Here is a 14,964-nt window from a genome sequence, read left to right as displayed (position 1 = left end):
GAACTGACATGCTGTGACACACATTAAGCATGGTAACTTTATGAGAGTCAGAAATGTGATCACACAAGTTAGTAGTTATAGTAATAAAAGACATGGATATAGCTGTGCTAGAATAAAACAAATGGCGCTGTACAACTAGTGAAGGCAAGTGTGCATGATATGAATAAAAAAAAAGGACCCTGGCGTAAATTATATGGGCAGCATTAATTCCTTATTTATTTAAGATTCCCCCATATATTATTAGTAGTCACTGAATGAACCCAACCTCTTTACCATATTAGTCTCAGTACTTTAGAAACCTACTAATGTTTTTTAATACTTGTAGGGTATTTCTATTGAAGTTCACATATACCTGTGTTGTTTTCGTTTCCATCCCCTCCAGTGCTGAGTCCTTCACTTAATAATGTTGGGCATCGATTATCTGTAAAATATAGAATTGTTATATTTCAGTGTTTTCTTATCTGCAATTGTAAATTGCTGTAGATTCAAGTTGTGAAAATATAAAAACAGGTATATGTCTGTACTATACCTCAGTCATGGTATATAGATGAAGCACAGACTATCTCTACTGTACAAGTAACAACAAGTTGTATGTAAATCTCCCATTGATGTCCATTTAACCCTAAAGCTATTTTCCCACATCTGTAGGACAAAAACCTCTATGCTCTTGTCAGGGTTCTCTAAGTCCGCTTATGTCCTTCATATTATCAAATTGTCCCTATCATACATAGCAATGTCTTTATTAATATTATAGTACTAGAAAACAGGCCATTGACCTCCAAAAACATTTGATAATGATAATGAAAATTTCAATAAAAGCAATGAATGATAAAGATATTTAGATTCCCAGCAATTCCCTGAGGATTTATTGACTATACTCTGCAAATTGAATGCAGACTACAAGCTGTCATAAATCTGAAAATATTCTATCAAGTTTTAAGCCACTAAACTGCTTTACATATGATCAGATGTCTTGCACATCTGAATGGAACTTTTCTGATAATATTACTGTATTAGAAAACTCCTATATGGGTAATTCTTGAAAATAGGTTCTGTGTTAATCTAAATAACATATAAACCATGTACTGAATAAAAAGCAGTAAATGTCATGTTAGCAAGAAAAGATCATATAAAATGTAAAGATACATTTCAAAAGGAAGAAATACTCGTTTGATGTGAGTTTAGGAATCCAATTATCTCAATGAATATATAATACCCAGAATGTTATCTGCATTTATGGTGTATATATATTTATAGGTAACCAAGAAAAAGATGGTATGATAAATGGAGAAATATACACTAACATCATATAGTGAAACACACATGAATTTGTTGAAAATCACAAGATTACTCATCCTGACCTAAACAAGGCAAATAAAGCAAAATAAAAACATCAGACAGACACAACACTTAGTGTTGAGCGGCATAGGCCATATTCGAATTCGCGAATATTCGCGAATATATGGACAAATATTCGCATATTCGAAACATTCTCATTTTATTTTCGTGTATGCGAAAATACCATATGCGAAAATTAGCATATACAAAAAATTGACATAAGCGAAAATTCGCACGCCAGTCTCACACAGTAGTATTAGAGCTTTCTTTACACCACACAAGCTGGAAGCAGAGAGGGATGATCACTGTGATGTGTACTGTGAAAAAAAAAATATAAAATAAAAAAAAAAAAACGAATATTCGTAATTATGAATATATAGTGCTATATTCGCGAATATTCGCAAATTCACGAATATGCGATATTCGCGAATAAAATTCGCATTGCGAATATTCACGAGCAACACTAAACACTTGTTACCTCCAAGGTACGAACAGGGCCCCTGTAATTGGGTTGGGGGGAGGGGGGTTCTCACCACCTGTAACCATAACTTGGAACATTCTGCTTTGGGCCCCAGCCACTTTAAATACCTAGTGGCCGCCAGGAGACAGCACAAGCAGGCATGTCATTGACAAGTGTGCCGTGCGCACATAGGAGCAGAGCAAAGCAGCGAGCGAGAGGACACAGGGGCCAATAGTTTTCTGCCTGTTAATCTATTGTATCCTGACCTGCTTCCCTTACTTCCCATATAATGTTTGTTCATTTGTTTCTGACTCTGCTATGCCCTGCACATTACTCAGCGTAGGGGCTGGCATCGTGTTGGGGCCGCCCTATTAAGGAATTGGACACTAGTGTTGCTCACGAATATTCGCAATTCGAATATTATTCGCGAATATCGCATATTCGCGAATTCGCGAATTTCGCGAATATAGCGCTATATATTCGTAATTACGAATATTCGTTTTTTTTTTTTTTTTTTTCACAGTGATCACATCACAGTGATCATCCCTCTCTGCTTCCAGCTTGTGTGGTGTAAAGAAGGCTCTAATACTACTGTGTGAGACTGGCGCGCGAAAATTCGCATATGCGAAAATGCGCATATGCGAAAATTAGCACATGCGAATTTTCACATATGCGAATTTTCGCGTATGTTAATTTTGTATATGCTAATATGCACATATGATAGTTTTCGCATACGCGAATGTTCGCATATGCGAAAATAAAACGGGAATATAACGAATATGCGAATATTCGCGAATATATGACGAATATTCGTCCATATATTCGCGAATATTCGCGAATTCGAATATGGCCTATGCCGCTCAACACTATTGGACACCCCAAAAGGCAGGGTCAGAGGTTTGGGTAAGCTTAGGGCTGCACTTTTCCCTGCCTGATGTGACAGTTTCACAGACCTTACCATTTCTGGTATAACTAGAATAGACATGGAATATTTATCTGCAGTTTGTTGACCACTGCCTGTTGTCAGGTAAAAATCTGTTTTTAGTAACAGCTAGAACAGGACCGAAAAAGCCTAAGCTGTGTACCTTCAAGGGCATCTGTTCTATCCCTGGAAGGTAAATCAAGGCCTTTTTCTCATGCTTCATCACCCATAAAGCACATGGAAGATGTCCCATGTGTAAATACTACTGTATCTACTATTGCATGTCAGCAGTGCTGCAGTGTAATTTCCCCCTTCTCCCTTCTCAGCAGCAGCAGTAGCAGCTCAATGTTTAGTGTTACCCCTTCCTTACTGTCACTCTGCTGATGCCGTTACCTTTCTGCTCACATACATAGCATTTTACAGACCAGTGCATTAGTATCCCCTTCTCTTACATGTCATCTAGCACTATACTTTGTAAATGATTAGCCAAGTGCCAGCCTCTTCAGTCCAATGTTCTCCGCCACATTACATGGCATAACAAAGAGGAGTATGTGCTTTGACTGGCCAGAGAAGTAGGGTAAAGGAAGAACCTGTGTACGTACTACTGACAAACAGTCCAGCTCTGGTCCCATCTCCTAAAAAAGATAGAATGAGAAATAGTTGTGCACAATGGAGGTGACTCCTAGGGTCCCATATCTATCAAGAGATTTATTAAAGCTGTGTTTAGATTAACCCCTAGAGGACAAGTGGCATACATGTAACTATATTGTGCTGCCTTTTATTTATTTTTCATAATACAGAGCCTAACAAAGCAAAAAGCACCTTCCTTACCACCCTCTCTGATCATTGAAGGTGTATACAACAGGTACATGGCTGCTCCTCCGGTTTTCTTGGTGAGGTGGGAGGAGGAAGCAGGTGAAAATGACCATCTTATCAACACAGCAGACTCATGTCTATTAGAGATGAGCGAACTTACAGTAAATTCGATTCATCACGAACTTCTCAGCTCGGCAGTTGATGACTTTTCCTGCATAAATTAGTTCAGCCTTCAGGTGCTCCGGTAGGCTGGAAAAGGTGGATACATTCCTTGGAAAGAGTCTCCTAGGACTGTATCCACCTTTTCCAGCCCACCGGAGCACCTGAAAGCTGAACTCAATTATGCAGGAAACGTCATCAACTGCTGAGCCGAGAAGTTCGTGACGAATCGAATTTACTGTAAGTTCGCTCATCTCTAATGTCTATTATTGCTCTACTAGTCAAATGGCACAATTAATGTTGCTGTTTGGGCAAATAGTACAATTGACCTGTGCCTATTATATACAGTACTTCCCTTATATAAAACAGCATATTATTGTGAAAGATTCAATGAAATTACTTGGTTATATTTGATTTCCTTTGATTACTGTGTACACTACTCTTTATTATGACATCACAGTCTACAATATATGTCTACTATGATATTACTGTGTGTCCTAGCCCTGTAGACCCAGGGAGACCAAGTATAAGCTTTTGTGAACATGCTGCTAAAAGTGGATAGGGGAAGGGTAGCCCAATTCCAAATTTTGCTATGAGGCTCCATGATTAGTTGCTATGCCTCTAGGTGCCATGGTCCTGCTTCTGTGCTCCATGAAATCACATGCTTCATCTGTGGCACCCTAAATGCTGTCCGATTGCAGCAGTAGGTGACAGACCTCACCATGTAGCCAAACCCCTAATGTTACCATAGTACACTCTATCTAACCATTTCTAGGGTTTCCCTGACATTTCTTTTTAAAGACCTTTTGCAGTGGGACTACTATATTGTTTCTTTTAACTGACAGCAGCAGGAAAATACAAATTTGCATTGTGTCCACCTGCCTGGGTAAATGGCAGCAGGGGAAAGTATTGGAAGGTTTTACACAGCCTTATAATGCAGGTTACACTTACGTTTTTTATTACTATTGACTGGTAAATACCATAATATTTGTTTTAAATTAGCATGAACACCATCCATCTAAGAACGTACCATATATATATATATATATATATATATATATATATATATATATATATACACTGTGTAGGATATTTACAACCCCAAGCAGTAATATACAATAGGCATAAGTGAGCATTGTAGTAGTTTTGTAGTAATGCTTAAAGGGGTTAGGCTAGTTTTCCACTTGCTTATTTTTTTTTTGGGCAAAAACTCCAATAAAATGTCCATTCTGCCGCATGGTGTTTTTTTTTTTTTTTTTTGTGAAAAAACGCTGCGGCCAGATGTTAGCTGCAAGTCAATAGGGAACTGGAAAATGCCATATCCAGTTGGTGTTTTTAAGTTTGGCGTTTTTTTAATCCTTTTGAAGTTTTTCTGCTATTTTGGGCTCCTTGGCAGTTTTTCAAAAATGAACTCTTGTTGAGACTTTGGCGTTTGTTCTTGAAAAACTTGGCATTTTCCTCCCATAGAAGTCTATGGTAGTGAAAAAATGCCAGAAAAAACGCCTTGTGGGTCTTAACTTTAGCGTTTTTTCAGGCGGTAACTTTGTTGTTTTTGCAGACTTCCAAAAAAAGTAATGGAGTTAGCTTTTTTAATAAAATTTCGTAGGGTACCATTAAAAAAATTATAATATAAAGATACAGAAAAAATTGTATTTAATGAAATTTATCTTTTTTATAACATTTTAATACTTTTTTAAACAGGGATCAATTTATGTGGGCGGGTAGGGCACCAAAAATGTAGCCGACAATAATAAAAATGTAGTGCGTGTGTTTTTTTACTTTTTTTTTAGGTAGTACTTCTACTCCCAGCATGGAACACACTGTTCCATGATGGGAGTAGTAGTACCTGTACTAATTGACAGATCGCCCCGTGTCTGTTGCGATCCTTCTGTATAATTTATAGATGCTTGCTGCCGCTCTTCTATGGTCCCCTGCACTGCCATATATATATATATATATATATATATATATATATATATATATACACCAATTCATATTTCCCGCAGAGAGCTCTGGTTGGCCAGATGGTTCCAGCTAATCACAACTCTCTGTGGGAAGTATGAATAGGTGTAAATATATGTCAGTGCAGGGGACCATAGAAGAGCGGCCACCCGCATCTATACATTATACAGGAGGATCACTACGGGTGTCAGAAGTGACACCCGCTGTGATCTGTCCCTTACTGCAGGTACTACAGTTCCCAACATGGAGCACACTCTGCTCCATGCTGGGAGCTATTGTACCTGCATTAATAGGCACATTGCAATGTGTGTCAGGAGTGACACCTGCTGCGATCTGCCTATTTATCATACAGAATATACAATCCTTTTAAAATACATAGCATGTGTACCATTTTATTTCTCACACAGAATATACGATCCTTCTAAAGTACATAGCGAATATACCATTGCATTTGGCTGCCTTTGCAAGTGGTTTTCATTGTGCATGATTGAACAGGCTGACATTACTATGTGCTCCGCACTCCGCACATACTGTTTGAATGTGTGGTTTAGTAAAGTGAACTGCTCCTTCAATGCTTCCCATCGTTTTATTTCTTCCCCAATCAGCAACATTTTTCTGACCTGATTAGAAAAGTCTATGATGGAAAGCTTCTAATCTATCCATGCATTCCTCCCCCATTCCTCCAGCAGCATGTAACAGGAATAGGCTCCATCTAGAGAACCGTGACCTCACAGAAAACATACTATGACTTATTATGATGATGACAACTCATCTCCATAGTCATCATGGATAATCCACAGCATGGAGGAGCAGGCAGTAATGTATCTTGTCAGTACCTTCTGTCCTGTGCAGTGATCATCATTACATCATTAATTACCAGAGGATAGATCCACAGATAGTTAGATAGATGGATGCTTTATTATTAGATAAGTGCTGGATTATTGGACTGACACTTGTTGTGATCTGCCTATTAATGCAGGTACTACAGCTCCCAGCATGGAACAGAGTGTGCTCCATGTTGGGAGTAGTAGTACCTGCAGTTAAGGACAGATCACAGCGTGTGTCACTCCTGACACTTGTCCTATCTATTGTAGAGATGCGAAGCGGCTCTAAACAGCGATCACATTTCTGCACTATACTCTGGCCAGTGATATGAATATAATTCACATCACTGATTCATATTTCCCACTGAGAGCTGTGATTGGCAGCCAATCCCCACTCTGTGCGGAAAATATGAATGAGTGATGTGAATTTCTATTCACATCACTGGCCGTCCGGAGTATAGTGCAGAGATGTGAGCGCTGTAGAGAGCTGCTCCCCCATCTCTACAATAGATAGGACAATCTCATTGGGTGTCAGGAGTGACACCCAGGGTGATATGTCTATAAGTACAGGTACTACTACTCCCATAATGGAACAGTGTGTGCCATGCTGGGAGTAGTAGTACTAACTAAAAAATTTTTTACAAATTTAAAGAAAAAAAGTTAAAAACACACACACACGTTATTAAACACATTATTAAAACATTTTAACAAAATTTACTATACAAAATATATTATTTTTACATTTAAATGGCCCCTTTCTACATATTTATTATTGTTGGCTACATTTTTAGTCCCTTGCCGCCCACATAAATTGATCATTGTTTAAAAATGTATTAAAATTTCGTTATAAACAAGATACATTTCCTTAAATACATTTTTTCCATCCCTACTGCATCCTTTTTTTTTTTTTTTTTTTTTTGGTACTTAACAAATTTTGAAAAAAAACGCCAAAGGTGCCAAGAAATGCAATTTCCACTCAAAGTCAAAGATGGCAGAAAAAACACCAAAAAAAAAGTTTTTCGGGCGTTTTTGGTAAAAAATAAATAAATAAACAAGTGGAAATCTAGCCTTAAACAAGTTTAGAAAGATATGGCTGCTTTCTTCCAAAAACAGCAACACCACATCTATGTGATTGATATGTTTAGTATTGCAGCTAAGTTTCATTGAAGTGTGTGGACAGAGCTACAATACAGCTCACAACAGTTACAGTTACAGAGCTACAATATTGCACAGTTGGACACTGTTTTTAGAGGAAAGTAAAACTTTTTATTCATATATACATATGTATATATATATATACATACACATATTAATCAGTTCTGATATTAGGCAGCAGTGGTACATTACCTGCTTGAGGTAGGATTCCTCCATTGCTGTACAAAATGCAACAGATCAAGTAAATGGCAGATGTCCAGAATAAACACATCTTTGCGGCCAGTGGATTTGGTTAGACCAACCGGATCTGAAATAGGAACAGAGGTTTACCACATTTGCATTTGTTAGGCACACACTGAAATAGTGGTTGTTTCTGGTTAAGGTTATGAATTACCCCAATAGTAAGATACTCTTTGTAACCACCTGACACTCTGAAACAATTAAATCCCTCTATTCATTGAGAATTACCTGATATGATATGGGAATGAGTTTTAAATATACACCCATTCACAAAAAACTAATACACCCAGTAAGAAATATCAGATTGCGGCACAACTTGGCATGGAGTTATATATCGATTACAGGTGAGATCTAATTAGACACTGGATCATGCCACACGAGAGTGTAAAAGTGTTTCCCCCACTGCCCTATAGAAGGGCGATGCATCATTGCATTCTGCACAAGTTTTTATCACAAATCGAGCATTATAGTGAGCAAGCTTTGGCAAGCGTGCAGGATCCACAGGCCTAGCTGCAACATCAGTGGCAAAATGTGCCATACAGAACCTGTAGGCCTCCATGCCCACATGTAATTCATCTTATATCGAGGCTAAAGTAGACTCAGCAGAATCCCCTGGTTGGACTTGATGGACGTATGTCTTTTTTCAACCATACTAACTATGTAACTATGTAACTAGAGCCTCCTTGACTATTAACTAAGGCAGTAACTTTGGGGGCGAAGGGGGTGCTAAAGTTCAGAAAATGGGTAAGTCAGTGTAGAATTGCACAAAAAGTTATGCCATTTTCAGATTTTCTTCTTAATAAATCATTCTAAAACTTATAAGCAAAAGAAATGACCTCCAACGTGTTGACTGGATTCAAGGCGCTGGACACAAAAGTGCAGGGATCTCAAGTTTATTCACGCATGTTGCAAAGAATTTCATAGTAAGACTGCTTCATCAGGCTTGATGCCTGATGAAGCCGTCTTACTGTGAAACGCGTTGCATCATTGGTGAATAAACTTGAGATCCCAGCACTTTTGTGTCCAGCACCTTGAATCCCATTGACACGCTGGACGTAATTTCTTTTGCTTGTATCTATTTGGACGTGGAGCGGATGCAGGCACCCAACTTTACTGCCCTTTTCCATTGTTACACTTGGTGGACTGTAACTTGATGTGGTAAGCACCACTTTCACAAGCTACACCGTGTGTAACAACGGTATCACAGTACAAAGCGCTGTCTGTTTTTTGCTTCAGTCTAAAACTTGTAAACCATGCTCACTTTACAAAGTTTTTTAAAACTGGCGAATGCGCAGAAAAGTTTCAAACGTCTGCAAAAATTAGCCATGGGCCAAGGTTTGCGAGCACAAAGCACAGATTATACCAGAAACATAATAAATATGGGCCATTCTTTCAAAGAGATGAAAAATCTGCCAAATTGACTTTGTATATATACACAAATATGGATTGAGTAATCTGCTATACAGCTCTCTTCAGATGTTCTGCTGGACATTGTTGGCCCTTATGTGGCAGGGCCCCATTACTTTGTCAAAACCTAATCCCTTGCATCCACTTTCCTTTTAGCACACAAAATAATAATGTAAAAGAACATGTGCCAATAACTTACTCAGATATTGAAGAATATTTCTTCCTGCCAATACGTCAGCGTTCTTTTTAGACATGCTATTTGACAGTTCTTTCCACCTCTGTATTGTGTGGAAGCACGTGGCACGCTCAGTAGCTCCCATTTATTTAATTGAGAAGAAAATGTGCATGTACACACGTGCCCACTACAAGACAGACTTACAATGGACCTATTCTCTAGATGCGCGTTAGTGCCAGAGCTTACATTGTAACATTGTTGTGGGTAAATGACTTCCCAAAAATGTTTTGGGTGACCTTACAGCCCCTGCAGAGGTTGTCACCTTGCAGTGCCTATAGCTTGTAAATTTTTAGATGTGTGACAGCCAGGGACATAGCTATAGAGGTAGCAGTCGCATCAGGGCCTAAGGGGGCCCCAAAACACATCTGTCCATAAGAGACCAGTATTTTAATTTGCATATGGGGCCCTGTTACAGAGGTCCAGAAGCTACAAGCTATGCCTCTGGTGATGGCCTTGGCTAGCTATGCGAAGGGATTGGCTGTATCTCGGGATAATTGAGCAAAGTCTAGAAAAGTTGGGTGACAACCTCTAGCGGAGCTGTCATGGTGACTATATACATTTTTACATTTGCAATACATTTTTCTATTAATAGATACAGCTATGCAAAATCTATATTAGTGAAAAATAGTGGGGGAGATTTATCAAAACCTGTCCAGAGGAAAAGTTGCTGAGTTGCCCATAGCAACCAATCAGATCGCTTCTTTCATTTTTCACAGGTTCACTGATTGGTTGCTATGGGCAACTCAGCAACTTTTTCTCAGCACGGGTTTTGATAAATCTCTCCCTGTTTTGAGTAAAAAAGACTTTCCAACATATTTCTGCTTTTAGAGATTTTACAGATTAAATCTCTATAGCCCCTGATATATTTTAATGTAACTAAAATGTTTTATTTACATAGTTTTATTTGAGAAAAACGCTTCTGGTTTTCATGGAAAGCCTCATTGGTTTATGCCAACTTTGCATTCAGACATGTGACCTCATTGTCTAGATGTACCGTATTTTTCGCCCTAGAGGACGCACCGGCGTATAAGACGCACCCAATTTATAGGTGCAAAATCTAAAAAAATAAAGATTTTGAACCCAATAGTGGTCTTCAACCTGCGGACTTCCAGATGTTGCAAAACTGCAACTCCCTGCATGCCCGGACAGCCGTTGGCTGTCCGGGCATGCTGGGAGTTGTAGTTTTGCAACATCTGGAGGTCCGCAGATTGAAGACCACTGCATAGGAGGTAATACTCACGTGTCCCCGCTGCTCCGAACCCGTCCCCGCTGCCCTGGATGTCGCTCCATCGCTGTCGCCGTGTCCCCGTCGCTCTGGAACGTCTCTGCTGCCGGCCGGGTATCCTCGCTCTCCGTCGCCGTCACGACAACGTGATGACGAGGAAGGAGAGCGCCGGCCATACAGGGGATCCCTGAATGGAGAAGACACCGAGGAGTCAGGTAAGGTCCCTCCCGGTGTCCTGTAAGCACTAACCCGGCTATTTAGTCGGGCTGTTCGGGACCGTCGCGGTGAAATTGCGGCGGTCCCGAACAGCCCGACTGAACAGCCGGGTTAGTGTCACTTTGGTCGCCGCGTCTGAAGGGTTAATACAGGGCATCACCGCGATCGGTGATGTCCTGTATTAACCGCGGGTCCCGGCCGTTGATGGCCGCAGGGACTGCACCGACTTTTGGGGTGTATTCGCCGTATAAGACGCAAAGACTTTTTCCCCCCAGTTTTGGGGAAGAAAAAGTGCATCTTATACGGCGAAAAATACGGTAATTGAGACCCTATTATAGAATGCATACATTATTCTAAGGACTAGCTAGAGAAACACCATCTACACAGGACAATCACACAGATTATCATAACACATTTTGTGTGTCAATTATCAATTTTCATCAACAGTAAAGGTTACTGTAAACATTGATCATTTTGTCCATTACACTGAGAAATGATTGATACGATGGCTACGACTCATTGTGATCGATACGTGGACGTGATCTTTAGTTGTAGCACAATGAACACTGCGGACGTCTACATACTAGAAGACTCACAGATTACTTTACAGTACACCTGGGAGAGAATAATACCAGTGTGGTATTTTATAATGTTTTCTCTAGACCTGAGGCTATAGAAAAGGAATGTACAGGAAATAAATTGGATCAGGATTCCTTGTGTACTTTCCATATGTAGTCATTGAATGATCTTAAGATCTGTATGACCTATATAAATAGAGGCAGCCAGTAAAATGGTTAACATAGCAGTTTTCTGTGTCACTAGGTGATGAGCCTGTGCCGACAGATCTCTCCCACAGTATCAACACAGACATACAGGTAAATACATGCTAGGATCTACAACATGCCCAAAGGCTCTGGGCCTATGACCTCTACTCATAAAATGTGGGAAAGGCATAGCAAGGTAAGAGATCAGATGAAGGGAACTGCATTGCTTCCAGGCTTACTCAGTGAGTGACTGACTAGTGACTACAATACGTTTCCCTACATGAGTAGAAATATTAAAGATCATACAACCTATAAGCCTGAAATGAATATGCTTGAAAAAAATCTCTCATAGATATATATATATATATATATATATATATATGATATATATGTATGCGAACCTTTCTGGAGATGCATATGGTAAATAGTGATCACAGGGGCAGACATTCTCCTGGCATTCCTGTTGGATATTCCACTACTTCACACTAAATGTTCCACTACTTCACACTCTCCCTAAAGCCCCATTCACATCATGTTTTCAGGGAACATGATGGTGTTTCTAGTATACTATAGGTTTATGTAGAATGTGAGAATAGTAGGCATTTATCCTGTTATTGACCTTGATTTCTACCTCTATTCATCTATCTATTCATCTATCTATCTATCTACCTATTCATCTATCTATCTGTCTATCTATCCATCTGTTTATTCATCTATCCATCTATCTATCTATCTATCTATCTATCTATATATATATATATTCATCTATCTATCTATCTATCCATCTATCTGTCTATTCATCTATCTATCTATCTATCCATCATTCTATTCATCTATCTATCTATACATCTATCTCATATCTATCAATCTATTCATCTATCTATCTATCTATCCATCTAGCACGAGAAAAGGTAGAGCAGCACGTCCCACAGTAATATGATGGCGGTGCAAGCAGCGAATAGAGCCCCAGTCAAGGCAAGTTAGACATCTAGGAAGGATGCCGCAGCACACGGAGGATTCAAGTGCAAAAACAGTGGTTTATTCCATGGTAATACAAGTTAGCAACGTTTCTGCTGCCAATAAAGCCTTTATCAAGGCTTGATAAAGGATGCATTGGCAGCAGAAACGTTGCTAACTTGTATTACCATGGAATAAACCACTGTTTTTGCATTTGAATCCTCCGTGTGCTGCGGCATCCTTCCTAGATATCTATCTATCTATTCATCTGTCTGTTCATCTATCTATCTATTCATCTATCTATCTTTCTTTCTCTATCTTATACAAGTTGCATATTAATCTTCTTGTAAAAGTCATTGCTCCTTTATATCTTTCTGGCCAGATTTATATTGCAATAATAAAATGCTGCTAATTATATTAATTTAATTGTAGCATTCTTATAATCCAAAAGTTATAGGCATTGCTTTATATCAGTGTTTCCTTTAAAGATAATTTATAATATAGCATAATATATAGTTATACATTTTATATCTCTTATTGAATCATTTTTATTACCAGGAAATCCCGGCAGTTTGTATGACACAGAGAAATGAGATGAATAAGGGGAAGGAATATCCAGCAATGCACACTGTGACCTGAGAATGAAGAATATCAAATATCCTGAGTTTCCTCCCTCCCTTTACTTGCACAGATCCAACAAACTGCAGACGTTTTACGGTTTTCCTAAAATCCATTGCGTTGGCAGGTCTGATGTAATTGTTTTAGCAGAGACTGTTTCTATAGGAGGATCTCCAGTAAGAGGCACATGAAGAGGTTACTTTGCAGGGCTTTGTTATACCAATAAGCATTAGCTCTCTGAAGAAAATAAAATGCTGTCTGCCTGACCAAATTCTTTTATAAAACCACCCGATTCTATGTGTGTAACGTAAAACATGCTCAAAAGCCATAAGCAAAACATACTGTATTATATAGTTTCTGTAAAAAAAAATATAAGGTGACGCACAGAGAAATGGGAACTATTATCAGTTTGTATTAAACACCTTGCAGTAGCTAGAATATTTTAGTGGCATGTATGGCAAAGCAGTATGAATTGTGAATGGGAGAAAAAGTAGCCAAGGCATATTACAAATAACATAGTAAATGCTGCTGTGTGAGAATTGGTGCTCCATAAATGCTCCTCCAGACAGCACTATGAACCAGGCACTTCACCCGCTGCTGCTATGAGTCTGGTGTCTTGAGGTTTAACATCTACAATCAAGTCAGGAGATGCTGCCAAGTGCGAGTATGGACACTGCCCTCTCCATCTACTAGCACAGAGGCCACACATCATTCATACTCACCGTCGTGTGGTGCTGACCTTCCTCAGATACACGATTTTGGATCCATTTTGCAAAAAAAGTTAGAAGCTAAGCAGTATTTCCCCTCTGTCCTGAAACTTCACTGAGACTCAGTCTTCCCTTCCCCTCTTGTCTCCTCCTCCTTTCTCAAACTTATTTTCCTCCCCTCTTTTCCTAAACTCTCATCCCCCTCAGTCATCCCACTATCTCTTAGTTTGTCCATCTGGCTTCCTTTTTTTCTTTTATCTTTCACTGCATTGCTTTCTTCAGTAGTCCTTCACCCATACCATAGTGTTCTTTGTCTCCAAGGATAACACAAGATAACTTCTTCACTTTTACTTGTAAACACTTCACTGAGAGAACTAAATATGATAACAATTTACAACTGAGAACAAATAATCCATCCAAGCAACATTGAATAATTGTAACTAACAAAGATATTGGGCATGAAGTGCCTATTGTATGAGGTCTGTCAATTGGCAACGATATGGTCCATACTCTGGTGCCAATGGTCAATGATAAGATTACTCGTTACTCGTGACAATGCTAATACTGATATGTACAGTAAATGATGCCATGCTGCATCTGTGGCTAGGTCTACTATTCAGATTTTAAAGGGGTACTCTGCAGGAAAACATCTTATCCCCTACCCAAAGTACGTAGCCGTCACAACTCCTCCCATAGACATGAACGAAGGGGGCGTGGTGGCTGTAATCGCCAGTCATCCCGCACGGAGTGGAGTTTGCTCCATGCACCGGATGACTGTGCCACAGCGGAGATCGCGGGGGTCCCCAGTGGCAGGACCCCACTGCGATCTCTGCTGTGGCACCCCAGTCATCCGGATGACTGGCGACTACAGCCGCCACACACCCTGCATTCATGTCTATGGGAGAAGGTGTGACATCATGAACACGGAAGCTCCAAGATTCCGTGTTCCGGATGCCGCC

The 14,964-nt window shown here is 39.5% G+C and overlaps 1 protein-coding gene and 1 long non-coding RNA gene across 3 annotated transcripts in view; one reads left to right on the top strand and one right to left on the bottom strand.

The window, feature by feature from the left end:
• The window catches only part of COL16A1 (collagen type XVI alpha 1 chain), a 220,089-nt gene extending 205,437 nt beyond the window's left edge, over positions 1 to 14,652 (bottom strand). Inside the window, exons 1-3 of the mRNA XM_056556974.1 lie at positions 14,021 to 14,652; positions 7,829 to 7,943; positions 353 to 421 (exon numbers count right to left, since the gene is read on the bottom strand). Coding sequence (XP_056412949.1) covers positions 353 to 421; positions 7,829 to 7,907 — 148 coding nt within the window. The 5' untranslated portion in view covers positions 7,908 to 7,943; positions 14,021 to 14,652. The remainder of the gene's footprint in view (positions 1 to 352; positions 422 to 7,828; positions 7,944 to 14,020) is intronic.
• LOC130356000 (uncharacterized) lies at positions 9,490 to 14,010 on the top strand. Of its 2 annotated transcripts, none has more exons than XR_008888729.1 (3): positions 9,490 to 9,722; positions 11,782 to 11,919; positions 13,239 to 14,010. It is a non-coding gene; the product is annotated as an uncharacterized LOC130356000 (long non-coding RNA). The 2 variants fall into 2 exon arrangements; XR_008888730.1 differs by lacking the exon at positions 9,490 to 9,722 and adding an exon at positions 10,681 to 10,958.
• Positions 14,653 to 14,964: the final 312 nt, after the last annotated feature.

This window comes from Hyla sarda, chromosome 2, assembly GCF_029499605.1.
Source record: "Hyla sarda isolate aHylSar1 chromosome 2, aHylSar1.hap1, whole genome shotgun sequence".
Lineage (NCBI taxonomy): Eukaryota > Metazoa > Chordata > Amphibia > Anura > Hylidae > Hyla > Hyla sarda.
This window is presented reverse-complemented; position numbering and strand designations above follow the sequence as displayed.